The following is a 19,906-nucleotide window of genomic DNA, read 5'->3' as shown; positions in this document are numbered from 1 at the left end:
ACAATCTTTTCACACATTTCCTTAAAACAATATCACTTTGCATTCTTTTGTAATCTAGGCTTGGACACGGATTTCCATAATCAAAATGTGGTTTTCCCAACAACTGTGGTATGTCCCAAAATAGCATACGACGGAAATAAAACGAACGATATAACACTTAATAAATTAGCGTAAGTTTTGTTTGTTTTCGAATCAAATCAAAAGTAAAATCAAAATTAATTAAATTTCTATTCCCATAATGTAGTAACTATGATCCTTCAGCAGCTGATCAAATTAAGCCATTTTTACAATTTTTAACATCTTTATCTATGGAGACATCTGGCCAGTTATACCGCTTTGCAAGCAGCATACAAATGAACGGAGTAAAAGAAAAATCTTTAAGACAATGGGCTTTTTCGGTATAGAATATAACGTACAGCAATGAACAATACCCAGCTCCGAAACGAAAGTTTAGATGATCAGAAAATTTCTTGGATTAGTATTCGATTTAAGACTTCTTTAAGTCCTTTAAGAGTTTTAAGATGAAGAGAATTCCCCATTTCGCATAAAGCTGTTTAAAATATCCAGAGAATTCTCACATATTATTTAACTCGGTAGGTGACAATGGCCTTGAAGTTTTGCCTTGAGCCTTGAGCAGTTTTTGTCTCCTCAGAAAATACCGTAAATCGGGCCCCAAAGTTTGTGAAAGCATTGGTTGACGTTTAATTTGTTTCAGGGTAACTACCTATTACCACATAAATAGGGCAATGAGACCCATCAACTAGAGCTTTGGAAACGATATTTAACTTCAGACCTATAGAGATACAGATCAAAAGCGCCAACGCGATTACATTGAAGATGTTGAGAGAATGGACGGAACTCTGAAACATGATGAACCCTTAAACGATAATAGGCACGGTTGTCACATTTGGTACAATTCTACCAAAAATAGTTGATATTTAACTAATTGATAGATTCGAAGAATTATTGATGCTTTGGTAGATTTTGCAAAAGATTCCTCGCCTTGAAAATTTTTTCTATAGAAATAGAATTTCGAAAAAAGTTCTATAGAAAAAAATTTAAAAATTTTGTATAAAAATAAAATTTTTAAAACATTTTCTATAGAACTAAAATTTTGACAAACTAGAAATAACTTTTGACAAAATTCGCTATTTTAATAAAATTTTGACAAAATTTTTTGTAGAAATAAAATTCTAAAATAATTTTAAAATTTTAATAATTTTTTTAATAATAAAACATTAAAGAAAATTGAAAACATTTTGTATAGAAATAACATTTGGACAAAATATCCTATAGAAATTAAGTTTTGACAAAATTTTCTATAGAAATAAAATTTTGATAAAATTTTCTATAGAAATAATTTTTTACAAAATTTTCAATGGAAATAAAATTTTGACAAAATATCCTATAGAAATAAAATTTGAACAAAATTTTCTATAAAAATAAAATTTTGACAAAATTTTCTATGGGAATCAAATTTTGACAAAATTTTCTATAGAAATCAAATTTTGACAAAATTTTCTATATAAGTAAAATTTCTCTATATAAATAAAATTTTGACAAAATTTTCAATGGAAATAAAATTTTGACAAAATATCCTATATAAATAAAATTTTGACTAAATTTTCTATAGAAATAAAATTTTGATACAATTTTCTATAGAAATAAAATATGGACAAAATTTTATTTCTATAGGATATCCAATGGAAATAAAATTTTGACAAAATATCCTATATAAATAAAATTTTGACTAAATTTTCTATAGAAATAACATTTTGATTAAATTTTCTATAGAAATAAAATGTGGATAAAATTTTATTTTTATTATATTTCATGTTAGCCTGATACCGAAACAGGCAATTGACGTCCAAATGCATTATATCTAATTATACAATTATTTTTCGAGCTTTATGGACAGATATAGATTAAGGAACATGGTTAATAGAGCCATTGAAAAGAAAACGCCAGATACAAATCTATACATGCCTGGACTGTACATGTTTCGGTTCGGGCGAATTAACCTTTCCACAGCCTTTAGTATAGATCTGGCTGGGAGAGATAACTCAATTTTGGGCTCTTTATGCTAACTCCTTATGGAGAAAGCATTTGGGAAATTTCCTCTTACAAATTGAATCATCTTTTCTCCCACTGTACATCATCTATCTTTTCATATAACTTACAAGTCCCTTAATCTTATTTTTATTTCGTTTTGTTACATAGTAATGCAACAACACGAAATTTATTTTTAGAAAGCTAATTTGTTAGAATTCACCTAAGTGGTGAACAGTCGAACAATGCTAATTGTTTCTACAGTCAACTACAACATATGACAATTAACAGAAACTGGTTTCCAGGATACAACAACAATTCTAATTTTTACAAAATCAAATTTTGACAAAATTTTCTATATAAGTAAAATATTGACAAAATTTTCTATATAAATAAAATTTTGACTAAATTCTCTACAGAAATAATATTTTGCCTAAATTTTCTATAGAAATAAAATTTTGACAAAATTTTCTATAGAAATAAAATTTTGACAAAATTTTCTATAGAAATAAAATTTTGACAAAATTTTCTATAGATATTAAATTTTGACAAAATTTTCTATAGAAATAAAATATTGATAAAATTTTCTATAGAAATAAAATTTGGACAAAATTTTCTATAGACATAAAATTTTGACTAAATTTTCTATAGAAATAAAATTTTGATAAAATTTTCTATAGAAATAAAATTTTAACAAAATTTTCTATAGAAATAAAATTTTAACAAAAATTTCTATAGAAAAAACTTTTGACAAAATTTTCTATAGAAATAAAATTTTGACAAAATTTTCTATAGAAATAAAATTTGGACAAAACTTTCTATAGAAATAAAATTTTGACAAAATTTTCTATAGAAATAAAAGTTTGATAACATTTTATATAGACATAAAATTTTGATAAAATTTTCTATAGAAATAAAATTTTGACAAAAATTTTCTATAGAAATAAAATTTTGACAAAATTTTCTATAGAAATAAAATTTAGACAAAATTTACTATGGAAATCAAATTTTGACTAAATTTTCTATAGAAATAAAATTTTGACAAAATTTTCTATAAAATAAAATTTTGATAACATTTTCTATAGAAATAAAATTTTGACAAAATTTACTATGGAAATCAAATTTTGATAACATTTTCTATAGAAATAAAATTTTGACAAAATTTTCTATAGAAATAAAATTTTGACAAAATTTTCTATAGAAATAAAATTTTTATAAAATTTTCTATAGAAATAATATTTTGACAAAATTTACTATGGAAATCAAATTTTGATAACATTTTCTGTAGAAATAAAATTTTGACAAAATTTTCTATAGAAATAAAATTTTGACAAAATTTTCTATAGAAATAAAATTTTTATAAAATTTTCTATAGAAATAATATTTTGACAAAATTTGCTATGGAAATCAAATTTTGACAAAATTTTCTATAGAAATAATATTTTTATAAAATTTTCTATAGAAATAAAATTTTGACAAAATTTTCTATAAAATAAAATTTTGATAACATTTTCTATAGAAATAAAATTTTCCATTTGTTTTGTTTTGTTATTGTTGGTTTTGTTCTTTAAGCATTGTTGTCGTTTTTTTATTTCAGCTTAAAACCATACATTGACTAAACTACAAGAGTAGCTTAACCAACAGAGGAAAAGAATGTTTGTCAAATTTATTTGGGCAAAGCCCTATAGACTGCAAGATGGTTGGATGGACGCACGTTTCGGAATTACCACATTCCTCATCAGCATCCTCTACTTGCAGCAAAACTATCAACCAATTATCAGAATAAATTCAGGCAGTTTATTAAACCCAACAAAAACCACACTTGAACCCTCCGAAAAAAGGTTTTACATTGATAGCCGGCTTATGCCAAATAAATTCGAAACAAACATATCTCTTTTCCTATGCCACTGTGTTTCGAATTTATTTGGCATAAGCCGGCTATCAATGTAAAACCTTTTTTCGGAGGGTTCAAGTGTGGTTTTTGTTGGGTTTAATAAACTGCCTGAATTTATTCTGATAATTGGTTGATAGTTTTGCTGCAAGTAGAGGATGCTGATGAGGAATGTGGTAATTCCGAAACGTGCGTCCATCCAACCATCTTGCAGTCTATAGGGCTTTGCCCAAATAAATTTGACAAACATTCTTTTCCTCTGTTGGTTAAGCTACTCTTGTAGTTTAGTCAATGTATGGTTTTAAGCTGAAATAAAAAAACGACAACAATGCTTAAAGAACAAAACCAACAATAACAAAACAAAACAAATGGAAAAAGAAGAGGAGGCACGCTCAAAATAAACCCAGCCATGTGAATTCAAATCGATGATTTGACAGTGGCATAGGAAAAGAGATATGTTTGTTTCGAATTTATTTGGCATAAGCCGGCTATCAATGTAAAACCTTTTTTCGGAGGGTTCAAGTGTGGTTTTTGTTGGGTTTAATAAACTGCCTGAATTTATTCTGATAATTGGTTGATAGTTTTGCTGCAAGTAGAGGATGCTGATGAGGAATGTGGTAATTCCGAAACGTGCGTCCATCCAACCATCTTGCAGTCTATAGGGCTTTGCCCAAATAAATTTGACAAACATTCTTTTCCTCTGTTGGTTAAGCTACTCTTGTAGTTTAGTCAATGTATGGTTTTAAGCTGAAATAAAAAAACGACAGAAATAAAATTTTGACAAAATTTACTATGCAAATCAATTTTTGATAACATTTTCTATAGAAATAAAAGTTTGACAAAATTTTCTATAGAAATAAAATTTTGACAAAATTTTCTATAGAAATAAAATTTTTTACATTTTCTATAGAAATAAAATTTTGACAAAATTCTCTATAGAAATAAAATTTTTACATTTTCTATAGAAATAAAATTTTGACAAAATGTTCTAATTCATAAATTTTAAAATTACTTACAAAAATATCTTCTCAAAGAAGTTTGATACTTTAACTACCCACGAGGTCCTTTTAATTAAATTTTGTATAACTCGCCTTTTTTCATATTTTTAAGTAAAATAATATTTACTGTTTTTATTTCAATTATTTTAAGAAGAGGATAAGAATTAAAAAAAAAGGCACAAATTATTAATATTTTGTCGAAAAAAATACTAAATCCGTTCTTAAGAAATTGGGAATTTTTGAAAGTATTTGAGGTCAAGGTTTATTTCATGCTATGAATCTGCTTAATCGGTGTCAATTTTGACATGAGGCAGGGAAATCTAGATTTTCTTTTCAATCTAACCTAACCCAATTATATGCATAATGAAAAAAATGTGCATAACTGGTCATTTAATCTAAATTTTCGTTTCGCAATGAAATTGCTTGTACAGATTTTGGGAATTTTTAATCAGAGCCTATTATAATTTCGCAATGCTATAGGTCGTTAGTAAATGTGAAGATATTTTAAATAAATGTAAATATCGTGATGAAGTCATCAATTGTTGTGAAGCCTTTCATCCTATCTATACGGAACATGGTTATTGTTATGCCTTCAATAGTCGATTCAAATCAACCGAGGATGCAGAGTAAGTGATATTAAATTCCAAACAAACGAAGTATTAATAAATAATAAATTCTGTGTTTTTTATTTACTAAATTCTAGTATAAAATCAGGTCCACCCTATGATTTATATGAAACTGATAAGAAATGGGCTTTATTTTTTGTACCCCGTAGAAGTGTGAAGGTAAGTTCCCAACAATCAGCCTCAAGACTTGATTTAAATCCTTTGTCTACATTCAGATCTTTATATTTTCCAATGAGGAATATTTTGGTCAGGATTTTAATCCTCAAATTGAATGGTCCGATAATGAGATTATCGAGATTCGTATCTCTAAGAAGAATACCTATACTACAGATGATGCTCGGCAACTTTCAATAGGGTAAGCGATTTTTAGCGAGATTTTTATGAATTGAAAATTATGTTTTGCTGATTCAATCACGAAATTAATTATTCCAGTTAATTTTTTTTAATTGAAATATCTTTAATCACGAAAATTATAGTAACAATTACAGTTTTAATTGGGCGGGACGGGCGGGTATAACCCTGTACCACATTGTAGATCTACATTTTCGATATCATCTCAAATCCCTCAAATTTTGAGAGTTATATAAAGGCTTAAGTTCCCATATTTTATTTAAATCTGAACCAATTTGTAAGGTAAAATTTTAGTCATTTTTACAAGCTTTCTTTGGCAGTGGCAGTTTTACAAGGAAAACGTGGATATTTTGCCATATTTTCTTAAATTGGAGAAGCAGGTACATACAGATAAGGACTTAGCCTAATTTTGAGCTGATTTTTTTGATCTGAACCGATTTCAATCAAATTTGGCATGTATACTAACATTTTAATTCTACTCCTTGAGCAAGATTTGAAACAAACCAGGGAAAAACTCTAGTTTATGAGGCCAAATATATATATGGGAGCTATATCTAAATCTGAACCAGTTTTTCCTCCAAAATCAATATGGTTCTATTCCGAACAAAAAACATACTTGTGTCAAATTTGTTGATTAGACTAAAACTGCGACCTAGACTTTGATCACCAAAAAATATGTTCACAGACAGACGGACGGACAAGGCTAGATCGACTCACACTGAAAAAAATATTGTCGTGAGGTCAAAGATTTCATGTCTTTAAAATACGAATACAAATTTTGCTTAGCATAGAAGACACATTTCTCTAAAATAAAGTAATTTTCCTTGTCCAAAAGTCGATAAACTTTTCAATGAAGTCGTATTGTCCTTATAATTAAGTGATTTGACTTAAAAATGGGTATCTTAACATGAAAGAAAAAATTTATAGGCTAAGGTCAACTTGACTTTAATAATTCAGAAAAATTCTTTAAATTTAATGAAATTGTCTTTAAATTTGTTGTCTTTTTGCATCTTGACTACAAAGCAAAAAATCGTTCAAATATAGGACATGTTTTTCAAAACTTTATTTTAAAGAAGTTTTTACTTCAAACATAGCATAATTTCTACTGCAAGTCGAGTCTTAATTTGGAAAATAAAGTTGTCGTTAACTCGTTTTTAAAGGACTTTGATAGCATATGAAGAAAAACAGTTGAGAAAGCGAAAAATTAAAATTTGCTTCCTAGAAGCAAGTACACAAAACCTAAATTTGAAAGAGAATTGTGTCTTAAAAGTATCCTTACTTGTATTCTCCGCTTCTTTGGCTCGGAATCAATACCAAATTTTTTAAAGTAAAGACAAAATCTTTGGAACCGAGTATGCTTTTTTTTCAGTGCAGAGACAAATCCTTAGCATTATTTCAAATACACCATGTGTCTATCTCGCAGTTTTGCCAGAAGTACGCGAAATTCCTTACATGTTGGTATTTTTTCTAATATTTTGCGTCTTGTAGGGACGTAGGGGCACAATTTAGGGACTTTTTCCTCAACACAATTTTTAATAATTTTTTACATTTTGGTGGCTCTAGAGGAGAAAATTAGAAGCCGTCAAGCCTTGTGTGGTAACCACGGTTTCCACTCGTGCACAAATTAATCTACCAAAATTTGAAGAACATTTACCACAAAGTTCACCAATGTGGTATCACAATGGACTGAATAGTCTAAGTGAGTGACATCGGGCTGCCACCTAACCTAACCTAACCTACCACAAATCTATCAAACAACTATTTCTATAGAAAATTTAGTTAAAATTTTATTTTTATAGAAAATTTTGTCAAAAATTTTTTTCTATAGAAAATTTCGTCAAAATTTTATTTCTATAGAAATTTTTGACAAAATTTTATTTCCATAGAAAATTTTGTCAACATTTTATTTTTATAGAAATTTAGTCAAAATTTTATTTTTATAGAAAATTTTGACAAAATTTTATTTCTATAGAAAATTTTGTCAAAATTTTATTTCTATAAACAATTTTATCAAAATTTTATTTCTATAAAAAATTTTGTCAAACTTTTATTTCTATAAAAATTTTATTTCTATAGAAAATTGTGTCAAAATTTTATTTCTGTAGAAAATTTTCTCAAAAGTTTATTTGTATAGAAAATTTTGTCAAAATTTTATTTCTATAAACAATTTTCTAAAAATTTTGTTTCTATGGGAAGTTTTCTCAAAATTTTATTTCTATGGGAAGTTTTCTCAAAATTTTATTTTAAAGAAAATTTATTCAAAATTTTATTTCAATAGAATATAAGCTACACTTGTAATTTAGTCAATGTATGGTTTTAAGCTGAAATCAAAAACAACAACAATGATTAAAGAACAAAAACCAACAATAACAAAACAAAACGAATGAAATTTATTCAAAATTTTATTTCAAAGAAAATTTATTCAAAATTTTATTTCAATAGAAAATTTATTCAAAATTTTATTTCTATAGAAAATTTTCTCAAAATTTTATTTCTATAGAATATTTTCTCAAAATTTTCGCAAAACTTTATTTCTATAATTAAAAAAATATTTGGTTACAATAGCAAATTTCAATTAATTATTTAATTAATTCTATTAAAAATTTTAATGTCTTTAATTGAAACCACAATTGATTTCTTTAAAAATTTAAAAAAATCAAATCGTTTTTTAACTGTCCTCAGGGTTTGATTAAAAATTTAATTATATCAATTGATTTTTTAATTTAAAAATGTTTAATCGTTTTTTAATGTTTTCTAGTTTGATTAAAAATTTAATTGTATCGATTATTATACCCTTCACCACTACTGTGGTACAGGGTATAATAAGTTCGTGCATTTGTATGTAACGCCAAGAAATAGTGGTCATAGACCCATCCATTAGTATACCGATCGGCTTAGAATTAAATTCTGAGTCGATTTAGCGATGTCCGTCTGTCTGTCCGTCCGTCCGTCTGTATATGTAATTTTGTGCACAAAGTACAGCTCGCAATTTAAGTCCAATCGTCCTCAAATTTGGCATAGGGCCGTTTCTTGGGACAGAGAGAATCGCTATTGGTTTTGGAAAAAATCGGTTCAGATTTAGATATAGCTGCCATATATATTTATCCCCGATGTGGTCATAGTTAGCGTGTTTATCAACCGATTTTCTTGAAATATCGTACATCCAAATATTTTATGAATCTCGAAAATCTCTCATATATATCTTTCGTCCGATTTAGACTCATATGACCACAGAGGCCAAAGTTTACTACCGATCTTCGTGAAATTTTGCACAGAGGGTAGAATTGATATTCTACCAATGCTTGGTAAATTTGATTGAAATCGGTTCAAATTTCGATACAGCTCCCATATATATCTTTCGTCCAATTTGAACTTATATGGCCACAAAAGCCAGAGTTTTGCCATGATTAGCTTCAAATTTTGCACAAGGAGTACGTTTAATAGTATCGTTAAGTGTTTCAAATCAATATGGTCTCAAAAGCCAGAGTTTTGTCCTGACTTACTTCAAATTTTGCACAAGCAGTACTTTTAACGATACTATTGTATGTGCCAAATATGGTCAAAATCGATTAAGATTTAGATATAGCTCCCATATATATATATTACGTCCGATTTGAACTTATATGACCTCAAAATCCAGGGTTTTGCCGTGATTTGCTTCAAATTTCGGTTCAGATTTAGATATGGCTCCCATATATATCTCCCGTCCGATTTGCACTCATATGACCAGGGGGGCCAAAGTTATACTCCCATTTACGTGAAATTTCCCATAGATAGCAGAATTATTATTCTAACTATGCATGTCAAATTTAGTCAAAATTGGTTCAGATTGTATATACGTACACCATATATACGTACACCAGATTTGGGGAAATAGGGTAGACTGTTTCATATTTTAGACCCATTTTCAATGGGATTTTCTTCCAAATGTCTCGATAGTTTCCTCAGAGAATACAAATACTCTTATTGTCCTATATCTCGAACACATATATGTATCGCCTGAAAAATCATAAAGCTCTTTTGTACAATTGCATTAAAATTTCTCTCGCTTCATATTTCCCATATTTTTTACTAACATTGTGTTTCATCCCAGGGCGTTAGCCGATTTAAATTTTAGAGTTTTTGTAGAAGTACACAAAAATTGTTTCCATTAAAAGTATTTGTATCTGGAAATGCAAATTTTAAGTAGTTGAGATGGTAACACAAATGTTTGTCTACATAGTGGTGTAAGGTATAATATAGTCGGCTCCGCCCGACTTTTGACTTTACTTACTTGTTTTTTTTTAATTGAAACAGTTTATAGCTTCTATCAACCATTACTTGGAAATATTTTGGTGATATTTTTTCTGTGTATGTAGGGATAAAAGTCGAAAAAATTATGAAAAAATTAAAACTTTTTTATTGGAAGTCTATAGGGCTTTGTCCAAATAAATGTTGCCCAAATAAATTCTCTGTTGGTTAAACTACACTTGTAGTTTAGTCAATGCATGGTTTTAAGCTGAAATCAAAAACAACAATAATGATTGAAGAGAAGCCAAAAAATAACAATCAAAACGAATGAAGATAGAAGAAGCACGCTCAAAAACAAACCCAACCAACTACATTCAAATCGATGATTTGAGTTTGGCAAAGGAAAAGAGATATGCTTGCAAATTTGTTTAGGCAGTAGCCGACTATCAAACCTTTCTTTCGGAAGGTTCAAGTGTAGTTCACTTTGGGTTGAGAGAATTACCCGAATTTATTCTGATAATTGATTGATAGTTTTGCTGCAAATAGATGATGCTGATGAGGAATGTGGTAATTCCGAAACAGCTGTACATCCAACCATCTTGCAGTCTATAGGGCTTTGTCCAAATAAATTTGACAAGCATATTTTTATACCCTCCATCATAGGATGGGGGTATATTAACTTTGTCATTCCGTTTGTAACACATCGAAATATTGCTCTAAGACCCCATAAAGTATATATATTCTGGGTCGTGGTGAAATTCTGAGTCGATCTAAGCATGTCCGTCCGTCCGTCTGTTGAAACCACGCTAACTTCCGAACGAAACAAGCTATCGACTTGAAACTTGGCACAAGTCGTTGTTATCGATGTAGGTCGGATGGTATTGAAAATGGGCCATATTGGTCCACTTTTACGTATAGCCCCCATATAAAGGGACCCTCAGATTTGGCTTGTGGAGCCTCTAACAGAAGCATATTTCATCCGATGCGGCTGAAATTTGGTACATGGTGTTGGTATATGGTCTCTAACAACCGTGCAAAAATTGGTCCACACCGATCCCCAGATTTGGCTTGTGGAGCCTCAAAGAGAAGAAAGTTTCATCCGATCCGGCTGAAATTTGGTACATGATGTTGGTATGTGGTCTCTAACAACCATGCAAAACTTGGTCCACATCGGTCAATAATTATATATAGCCCCCATATAAACCGATCCCCAGATTTGGCTTGCGGAGCCTCAAAGAGAAGCAAATTGCATCCGATCCGGCTGAAATTTGGTACATGGTGTTGGTATATGGTCTCTAACAACCGTGCAAAAATTGGTCCACATCGGTCCATAATTATATATAGCGCCCATATAAACCGATCCCCAGGTTTGGGTTCCGGAGCCTCAAAGAGAAGCAAATTTCATCCGATCCGACTGAAATTTGGTGCATGATATTGGTATATGGTCTCTAACAATCATGGAAAAAGTGGTCCACATCGGTTCATAATTATATGTAGCCCCCATATAAACCGATCCACAGATTTGACCTCCGGAGCCTCTTAGAGAAGCAAATTTCATCCAATCCGGTTGTAATTTGGAACATGGTGTTAGTCTATGATCTTTAACAACCGTGCCAGAATTGGTCCATATCGGTCCATAATTATATATAGCCCCCATATAAAACGTTCTCCAGATTTGACCTCCGGAACCTCTTGGAGGAGCAAAATTCATCCGATCCGGTTCAAATTAGGAACGTGGTGTTAGTATATGGTCGCTAACAACCATACCAAAATGGGTCCAATCACACAAAAATTGGTCCATATCGGTTCATAATCATGGTTGCCACTAGAGCCAAAAATAGTCTACCAAAATTTTATTTCTATAGAAAATTTTGTCAAAATTTTATTTCTATAGAAAATTTTGACAAAATTTTATTTCTAGGGACAATTTTGTTAAAATTTTATTCGGTTCATAATAACATTTTCATCATTGTCAAAATTTTATTTCTATAGAAAATTTTGTTCAAATTTTATTCGGTTCATAATCATGGTTGCCACTCAAGCCAAAAATAATCTACCAAGATTTTATTTCTATAGAAAATTTTGTCAAAATTTTATTTCTATAGAAAATTTTGTGAAAATTTTATTTCTATAGAAAATTTTGTTAAAATTTTATTTCTGTAGAAAATTTTGTCAAAATTTTATGTCTACTTTGTCAAACTGAATTATATACGTATTGGAGCGATCTTTTTTGATTTAATATATACCACGTATGGACTTACATACAATTTAGAAGATGGTGTTAGGAGTTTTAAGATACCTTGCCATCGGCAAGCGTTACCGCAACTTAAGTAATTCGATTGTGGATGGCAGTGTTTAGAAGAAGTTTCTACGCAATCCATGATGGAGGGTACATAAGCTTCGGCCTGGCCGAACTTACGGCCGTATATACTTGTTTTTATTATTTTTTAATAAACAAAAATGTCATCCACGTTCTTAATTCAGTAATACTTCTTTTATCATTTTTATTCTCAACCCTATAACAGGCAACGAAAATGCATATTCCATGATGAAGTAAAATTGCAATATTTTCCTGAGGAATACACATTTTCATCATGCATGAAAGAGTGTCGCATGAATAGAGCCATCAAATTATGTAAATGTATGCCTTCAGTTTACAAACCAGTGGGTAAGTTGGGAATTGACCTTTGCAATTTGATTAAATTGATATTTTAATATATTTTTGCAATTATTTTACAGCAAATATACCCATGTGTACCCTAGATCAAATGGAATGTTTGGGTAAATATCAAACGAATATAACCAACATCAGAGAATGCATGCATTGTGAACTCAGCTGTTCCAAAACAGTCTATAACATAGAGAAGCTATCGAAAATGTATTTATCAAATCGATATTTTGACATAAAAATAATTGTAACATTTTCTTATTTATCATTACAGTGTAGAACGTTCCGATGCTATGAGTGGTGATCGTTCTGAAAATTTGGGTGTCCTAGTGGAATTTCTTACATGGCCTATTATTCGTTACAAACGTGAAGTGTTATTCGGTTGGGTTGATCTATTGGTATCATTTGGAGGTATTGCTAGTTTGTTTCTGGGATTTTCCCTTTTGTCAGGAGTGGAAATTATTTACTATTTCACTTTGAGGGCCTGTTGCATGGTCTATAAAAATAGAGTAAGTCTTGTTTTGGATAAAAGTTCAATGGATGGTGTAATCTGGACTATTTTCAATATTAGCAAGAACTTTACGAAATTGAAGAACGTATTAGAAATAAACCCCCACCACCCATTAATATGAATTTGAGTATGAATTCATATAAGGCCCCAATTATGGTTACCGAATCGAAACAATTGCCGGAGGAAACCAAACCACCTAGTTATAATGAAATAGCAGGACCACGACGTAAGGCAGATAAGGTAAATTTTTATAAAGATTCACAGAAAAACGATTACACCAAACAATCTTTAATTAAAATTGTAATTGAATGTGAAAAAAATATATGTAAAAAATTAAAAAAAAAAAAACAAGTAAGGAAAGTGTAAAGTCGGGCGAAGTCGACTTTATTATACCCTACACCACTTTGTAGATCCACTTTTTCGATTCCATATCAAAGCCGTCAATTGTGTTGGATGAAATATACACTCAAAAAAGGTTTACTTGTATGGAAATTTTTTGAAACTTATCTGGCTTTAAATCTAGGATCTATAAACTTAAAATTAGGGTATAGATCTCATTTATCGAATTTTCTATTCTATTTTTCCAATACATTAATAAAGCTATTCACGTACAAACAAATGCCAGTTAAAAAATCCAAATTATTACGGATACTTTGAAGTAAAAAATATTTTCTTCATTCCAAAAAAAAAAAACTTAAACCAAAGATGCTAAATCCTCCATATAAGTCTTAGCCTATATTTGAAGCGTTTTCTTGTTAAAACTAAAGATTCAATATTTCAGTTGATTTAAGGACGGTTTCTTTAAATCAAAAATGCGTTTCTTGACTTTACGGAAAATGTGCCTTAGTTTAAAGATATGTAATTTTAACGAAGGGACGCAAATTTTCAAAATGTGTGTCCTAAATTTAATGAAAAAATTTTTTGAAGCAAAGATTATAATTTTACTTTTAATTAAACTATCATTGTTGTAAAGAAATATGTCCTTATTAGTGTGTAAATTGCTCATCCAAAAATTGAGGTTGCGTAATCTTTACATTTATATCTGAATTGATCTGAACAAAATTTGTTCGACTTCTAAAAAAACCGTAGACTTAAAATTTCAGTCGGCTAATCCCCTGGGGTGGAACACAATGTTACCAAAAACAAGTAAGGAAAGTCTAAAGTCGGGCGGGGCCGACTATATTATACCCTGCACCACTTTGTAGATCTAAATTTTCGATACCATATCACATACGTCAAATGTGTTGGGGCTATATATAAAGGTTTGTCCCAAATACATACATTTAAATATCACTCGATCTGGACAGAATTTGATATACTTCTCAAAATCTATAGACTCAAAATTTAAGTCGACTAATGCACTAGGGTGGAACACAATGTTAGTAAAAAAATTATGGGAAACATTTAAATCTGAAGCAATTCTAAGGAAACTTCGCCAAAGTTTATTTATGATTTATCGCTCGATATATATGTATTAGAAGTTTAGGAAAATTAGAGTCATTTTTACAACTTTTCGACTAAGCAGTGGCGATTTTACAAGGAAAATGTTGGTATTTTGAGCATTTTTGTCGAAATCAGAAAAACATACATATGGGAGCTATATCTAAATCTGAACCGATTTAAACCAAATTTGGCACGCATAGCTACAATGCTAATTCTACTCCCTGTGCAAAATTTCAACTAAATCGGAGTTAAAAATTGGCCTCTGTGGTCATATGAGTGTAAATCGGGCGAAAGCTATATATGGGAAATATATCTAAATCTGAACCGACTTCAACCAAATTTGGCACGCATAGCTACAATGCTAATTCTACTCCCTGTGCAAAATTTCAACTAAATCGGAGTTAAAAATTGGCCTCTGTGGTCATATGAGTGTAAATCGGGCGAAAGCTATATTTGGGAAATATATCTAAATCTGAACCGACTTCAACCAAATTTGGCACGCATAGCTACAATGCTAATTCTACTCCCTGTGCAAAATTTCAACTAAATCGGAGTAAATTGGCCTCTGTGGTCATATGAGTGTAAATCTGGCGAAAGATATATATGGGAGATATATCTAAATCTGAACCGATTTCAATCAAATTTGGCACGCATAGCTCGAATGGTAATTCTACTCCCTGTGCAAAATTTCAACTAAATCGGAGTTAAAAATTGGCCTCTGTGGTCATATGAGTGTAAATCGGGCGAAAGCTATATATGGGAGCTATATCTAAATCTGAACCGATTTCAACCAAATTTGGTACGCATAGCTACAATGCTAATTCTACTCCCTGTGCAAAATTTCAACAAAATCGGAGCAAAAAATTGGCCTCTGTATATATATATATATATATATATATATATATATATATATATATATATATATATATATATATATATATATATATATATATATATATATATATATATATATATATATATATATATATATATATATATATATATATATATATATATATATATATATATATATATATATATATATATATATATATATATATATATATATATATATATATATATATATATATATATATATATATATATATATATATATATATATATATATATATATATATATATATATATATATATATATATATATATATATATATATATATATATATATATATATATATATATATATATATATATATATATATATATATATATATATATATATATATATATATATATATATATAATCTGAACCGATTTCTTCCACAATCAATAGGGTTCTATTCTGAGCCAAAACATATACTTGTGCCAAAGTTCAATTGGATTGGACTAAAACTGCGACCTAGACTTTGATTACAAAAAAGTGTTCACGGACAGACGGACACGGCTATATCGACTCAAGAGCCCACCCTGACACCATGTCACTATCTCGTCACCTTCTGGGTGTTGCAAACATATGCACTAACTTGTAATATCCTGTTCCACAGTGTGGCGCAGGGTATAACAACTGTTATTAATAAATTTTCCTGATTTAAATCAATATTTTTGATTAATTGGCGGCTAAATTTAGCAAAAAATGGTCGGCGGCGCGACTCATTCTATGCTCAGGGACCCACCCTGAGCAATATTGTCAAAGACACCATATTTCTATCTCGTCTCATTCTGGGTGATGCAAACATACGCACTAACTTATAATACCCTGTTCCACAGTGTGGCGCAGGGTATAATTAAAATAAATCTTTGCTTCAAAAATGTTTTTTATGGAAATTAGGGCACAAATTTTAGTAATTTTGCCTCCTTCCGTTGTATGTCTTTGAACTAAGGCTATTTTTCCTTAAAGTAAAGAAATACATGTTTCATTTAAAGAAATCGTCCGTAAATTAACTGAAATATCGAATCTTTAAATTTAAGATAAAAACGCTTCACATATAGGCTAAGACTTATTTTGAGGATTTAGCATCATTGGTTTAAATATTTTTTGGAATTAAGAAGACAGTTTTTACTTAGATGTATTTGTTATAATTAGGATTCTTAAATTGACATTTGTTTGTTCCTGAATATCCCTATCAATATACCGCGAAAAGAGAATGAAAATTGAATAAATGAGATCTGTATCCTAATTCCAATATTATTGATCCTACACGCAAAAAAATAATTCTTTCCTCCCAAACGAAATTTTAGACAAACAAAGTTCGTTTCTCATTTGCTTTTCGTTGAAAGGAAGTGTATTTGGAAGAAAAGTATATACTTTTTGTGATAAACGTTTATTCTTTTCCAGGATGTAAAAACAATTTCATAAAGACTAACTCAAAAAAATTTTGGCTAATTTCATTTTCCCTCACATCTTTCTCACTTCCACGAAGTTTTTTAGTTCTTAGCACCTTTTTCTGTAACACAAACAATGTAGAAGAAATTATGCAATTTTATAATTTTTTTGTAACTTTCGCTTGGACGGAGAATCGAACCGCGGACCATGCAATTTGTAAGCCAACACACTATCCACTGAGCCATGTAGCCGTTATTGTCATCAATAGACAATTATCTATATAAGTTATATGTATAAAGCATAGCTTGCGGCGCCCACGAGCCGATTAAACAAAGTTTATTTAACCGAAAAATACATTTAGTTAGGCACCGTGGAGCAGTGGTTGCTACGTCCAACTTGCATGCCAAGGGTCGTGGGTTCGATCCCTGCTTCCACCAAAGTTTTTTTCTTTACATATATTTCAGATATGGTCGGAAGATTCTGAAAAAATGTTCAACATTACATTCTACTATATTAAAATTTTTACTATGAACTGTAAAATGTGTCTTATTAAAAACCTAAATTTAGAAAAGAACAGTGGTTGATATAAACAAAATGGACTGTGGTGTTGGTTCAAAAATAACTTTTTTTATTGAAAAAATAAAAATTATGTAACAAACGAATTTTTTTTGGTGATAAAAGTGTATACTTTTCGAAGCAATTCAAAAAACTAACAAAAGAAAAACGTTTTCGGTACACGTTTTCCAAACGTTTTTATACCCTCCACCATAGGATGGGGGTATATTAACTTTGTCATTCCGTTTGTAACACATCGAAATATTGCTCTAAGACCCCATAAAGTATATATATTCTGGGTCGTGGTGAAATTCTGAGTCGATCCGAACGAAACAAGCTATCGACTTGAAACTTGGCACAAGTAGTTGTTATTGATGTAGGTCGGATTGTATTGCAAACGGGCCATATAGGTCCACTTTTACGTATAGCCCCCATATAAACGGACCCCCAAATTTGGCTTGCCGATCCTCTAAGAGAAACAAATTTCATCCGATCCGGCTGAAATTTGGTACATGGTGTTGGTATATGGTCCCTAACAACCATGCAAAAATTCGTCCACATCGGTCAATAATTATATATAGCCCCCATATAAATCGATCCCCCGATTTGGCTTGCGGAGCCTCTAAGAGAAGCAAATTTCATCCGATCCAGCTGAAATTTGGTAAATGGTGTTGGTATATGATCTCTAACAACCATGCAAAAATTGGTCCACATTGGTCCATAATTATATATAGCCCCCATATAAACCGATCCCAGATTTGACCTCCGGAGCCTCGTGGAAGAGCAAAATTCAACCGATTCGGTTGAAATTTGGTATGTGGTGTTAATATATGGCCTCAAACACCCATGCAAAAATTGGTCGAAATCGGTCCATAAGTATATATAGCCCCCATATAAACCGATCCACAGATTTGACCTCCGGAGCCCCTTGGAAGAGCAAAATTCGTCAGAAATGTATGCTTACATTTACAAACCGTACATTTCTGGTATTAATTGTATACAATATATGATTTTTAATCACATAATATATATAAACTAAACTAACCCCATTTTCATGAAGCTCTGTTAGTGCTACGTTAGCTAACGAACTTTTAAACCGTGATATCTACATATCTGTCATCTTGCGTATATATGCCATATGCCAGTTAGAAACTTAACTGCTGAAAATTTTCAGTTAAAGTTAACCGGAGAAAAGATACTTCTATTTTTCTTTCTGTTAACTGGCAGTTAAAGCCTAACGGAGCTACATGAAAATGGCCGTAAAAATGAAAATTATTATTTTGTTTATCATTCTCTTTTACAGGATTACTCAACATTTGCTAAATCAATGTATAAAACTCCAAATGTTTTACCAAGTTATGCAGATGCTAGTAATACATCCTGGCAATATGGCTATTATCTACCTTAAATGAATGGTGTACTTTAGAGAAATTATATGGAATATTTTCAACGTAATTAAAATAATATATATTTTTCGATTAATAAAGAATTTGAGAAATAATATGAAAAAATAATATATTAACGTAGAGAAGGAATATGATCACCTCAAAAATATATGTCAGCAGCATAATTATATTTTTTTGGGTTAACATGGAACATTCTTGTCGCAAAATTCTCTTGTTGTTTGCTGGACCAAAATATCCTGGGCAGAACTGCACAGTGGGTCAATGTTTGCTAGTTTGTCTTTGGCGACCAATTCAATTTTGATTTCTGTCAAATATTTGACCGTACCGTTTGTAACCGTAGTGGTAGATAATTACAATTCACAATTTATCTTTACGGACATCGAAAGGTCAACTATACAACAACTATAAGGAAATAGAAAACATGGTGTGTGATATGAAAATTTTGTTCGTGAACAAGCGAAAGTACATTTTCTTCAAAATCACGCTCTCAAAAATAAAATTCGCATTCACTCTAAAATTTAGGCACATGAAAAAAATCACCCTTATGAAAATATTCACGTTAACGATCATATGCATTCTCACCGATTTCAATCATGCTCACGATGTCAATAACCTTGATGGTTTTAATGACGTTCAAGTTTCAATAGCGTGAATCTTGCTTGTGAATCATAGTTTAATTTGCTTGTTTTACTTTGACTCACTAATGGGTCCGTAAATAGTTATGAAAATATTTTACGCTCATGAGTAATTGTAACGAGAACATTTTTTGAATCACAACAAATTTTATATCACGAAAATGATCGTGAATCACACGCAAAAAAATATTTCCTCCCAAACGAAATTTTAGACAAACAAATATCATTTCCAATTTGCTTTTCCCTGTAAGGAAATTAT

General features: G+C 30.1%; 1 protein-coding gene across 1 annotated transcript in view; it reads left to right on the top strand.

Moving 5' to 3' along the window:
* The window catches only part of LOC142229245 (sodium channel protein Nach-like), a 31,600-nt gene extending 12,504 nt beyond the window's left edge, over positions 1-19,096 (top strand). Inside the window, exons 3-12 of the mRNA XM_075299784.1 lie at positions 59-170; positions 245-398; positions 5,419-5,564; positions 5,642-5,723; positions 5,780-5,919; positions 12,671-12,813; positions 12,885-13,023; positions 13,088-13,322; positions 13,385-13,564; positions 18,910-19,096. Coding sequence (XP_075155899.1) covers positions 59-170; positions 245-398; positions 5,419-5,564; positions 5,642-5,723; positions 5,780-5,919; positions 12,671-12,813; positions 12,885-13,023; positions 13,088-13,322; positions 13,385-13,564; positions 18,910-19,014 — 1,436 coding nt within the window. The 3' untranslated portion in view covers positions 19,015-19,096. The remainder of the gene's footprint in view (positions 1-58; positions 171-244; positions 399-5,418; positions 5,565-5,641; positions 5,724-5,779; positions 5,920-12,670; positions 12,814-12,884; positions 13,024-13,087; positions 13,323-13,384; positions 13,565-18,909) is intronic.
* The last annotated feature ends 810 nt before the right edge of the window (positions 19,097-19,906 follow it).

This window comes from Haematobia irritans, chromosome 3 (assembly GCF_050003625.1).
Source record: "Haematobia irritans isolate KBUSLIRL chromosome 3, ASM5000362v1, whole genome shotgun sequence".
NCBI lineage: Eukaryota > Metazoa > Arthropoda > Insecta > Diptera > Muscidae > Haematobia > Haematobia irritans.
The sequence above is the reverse complement of the archived record's forward strand: the minus strand, read 5'-3'. Positions and strand labels throughout refer to the sequence as shown.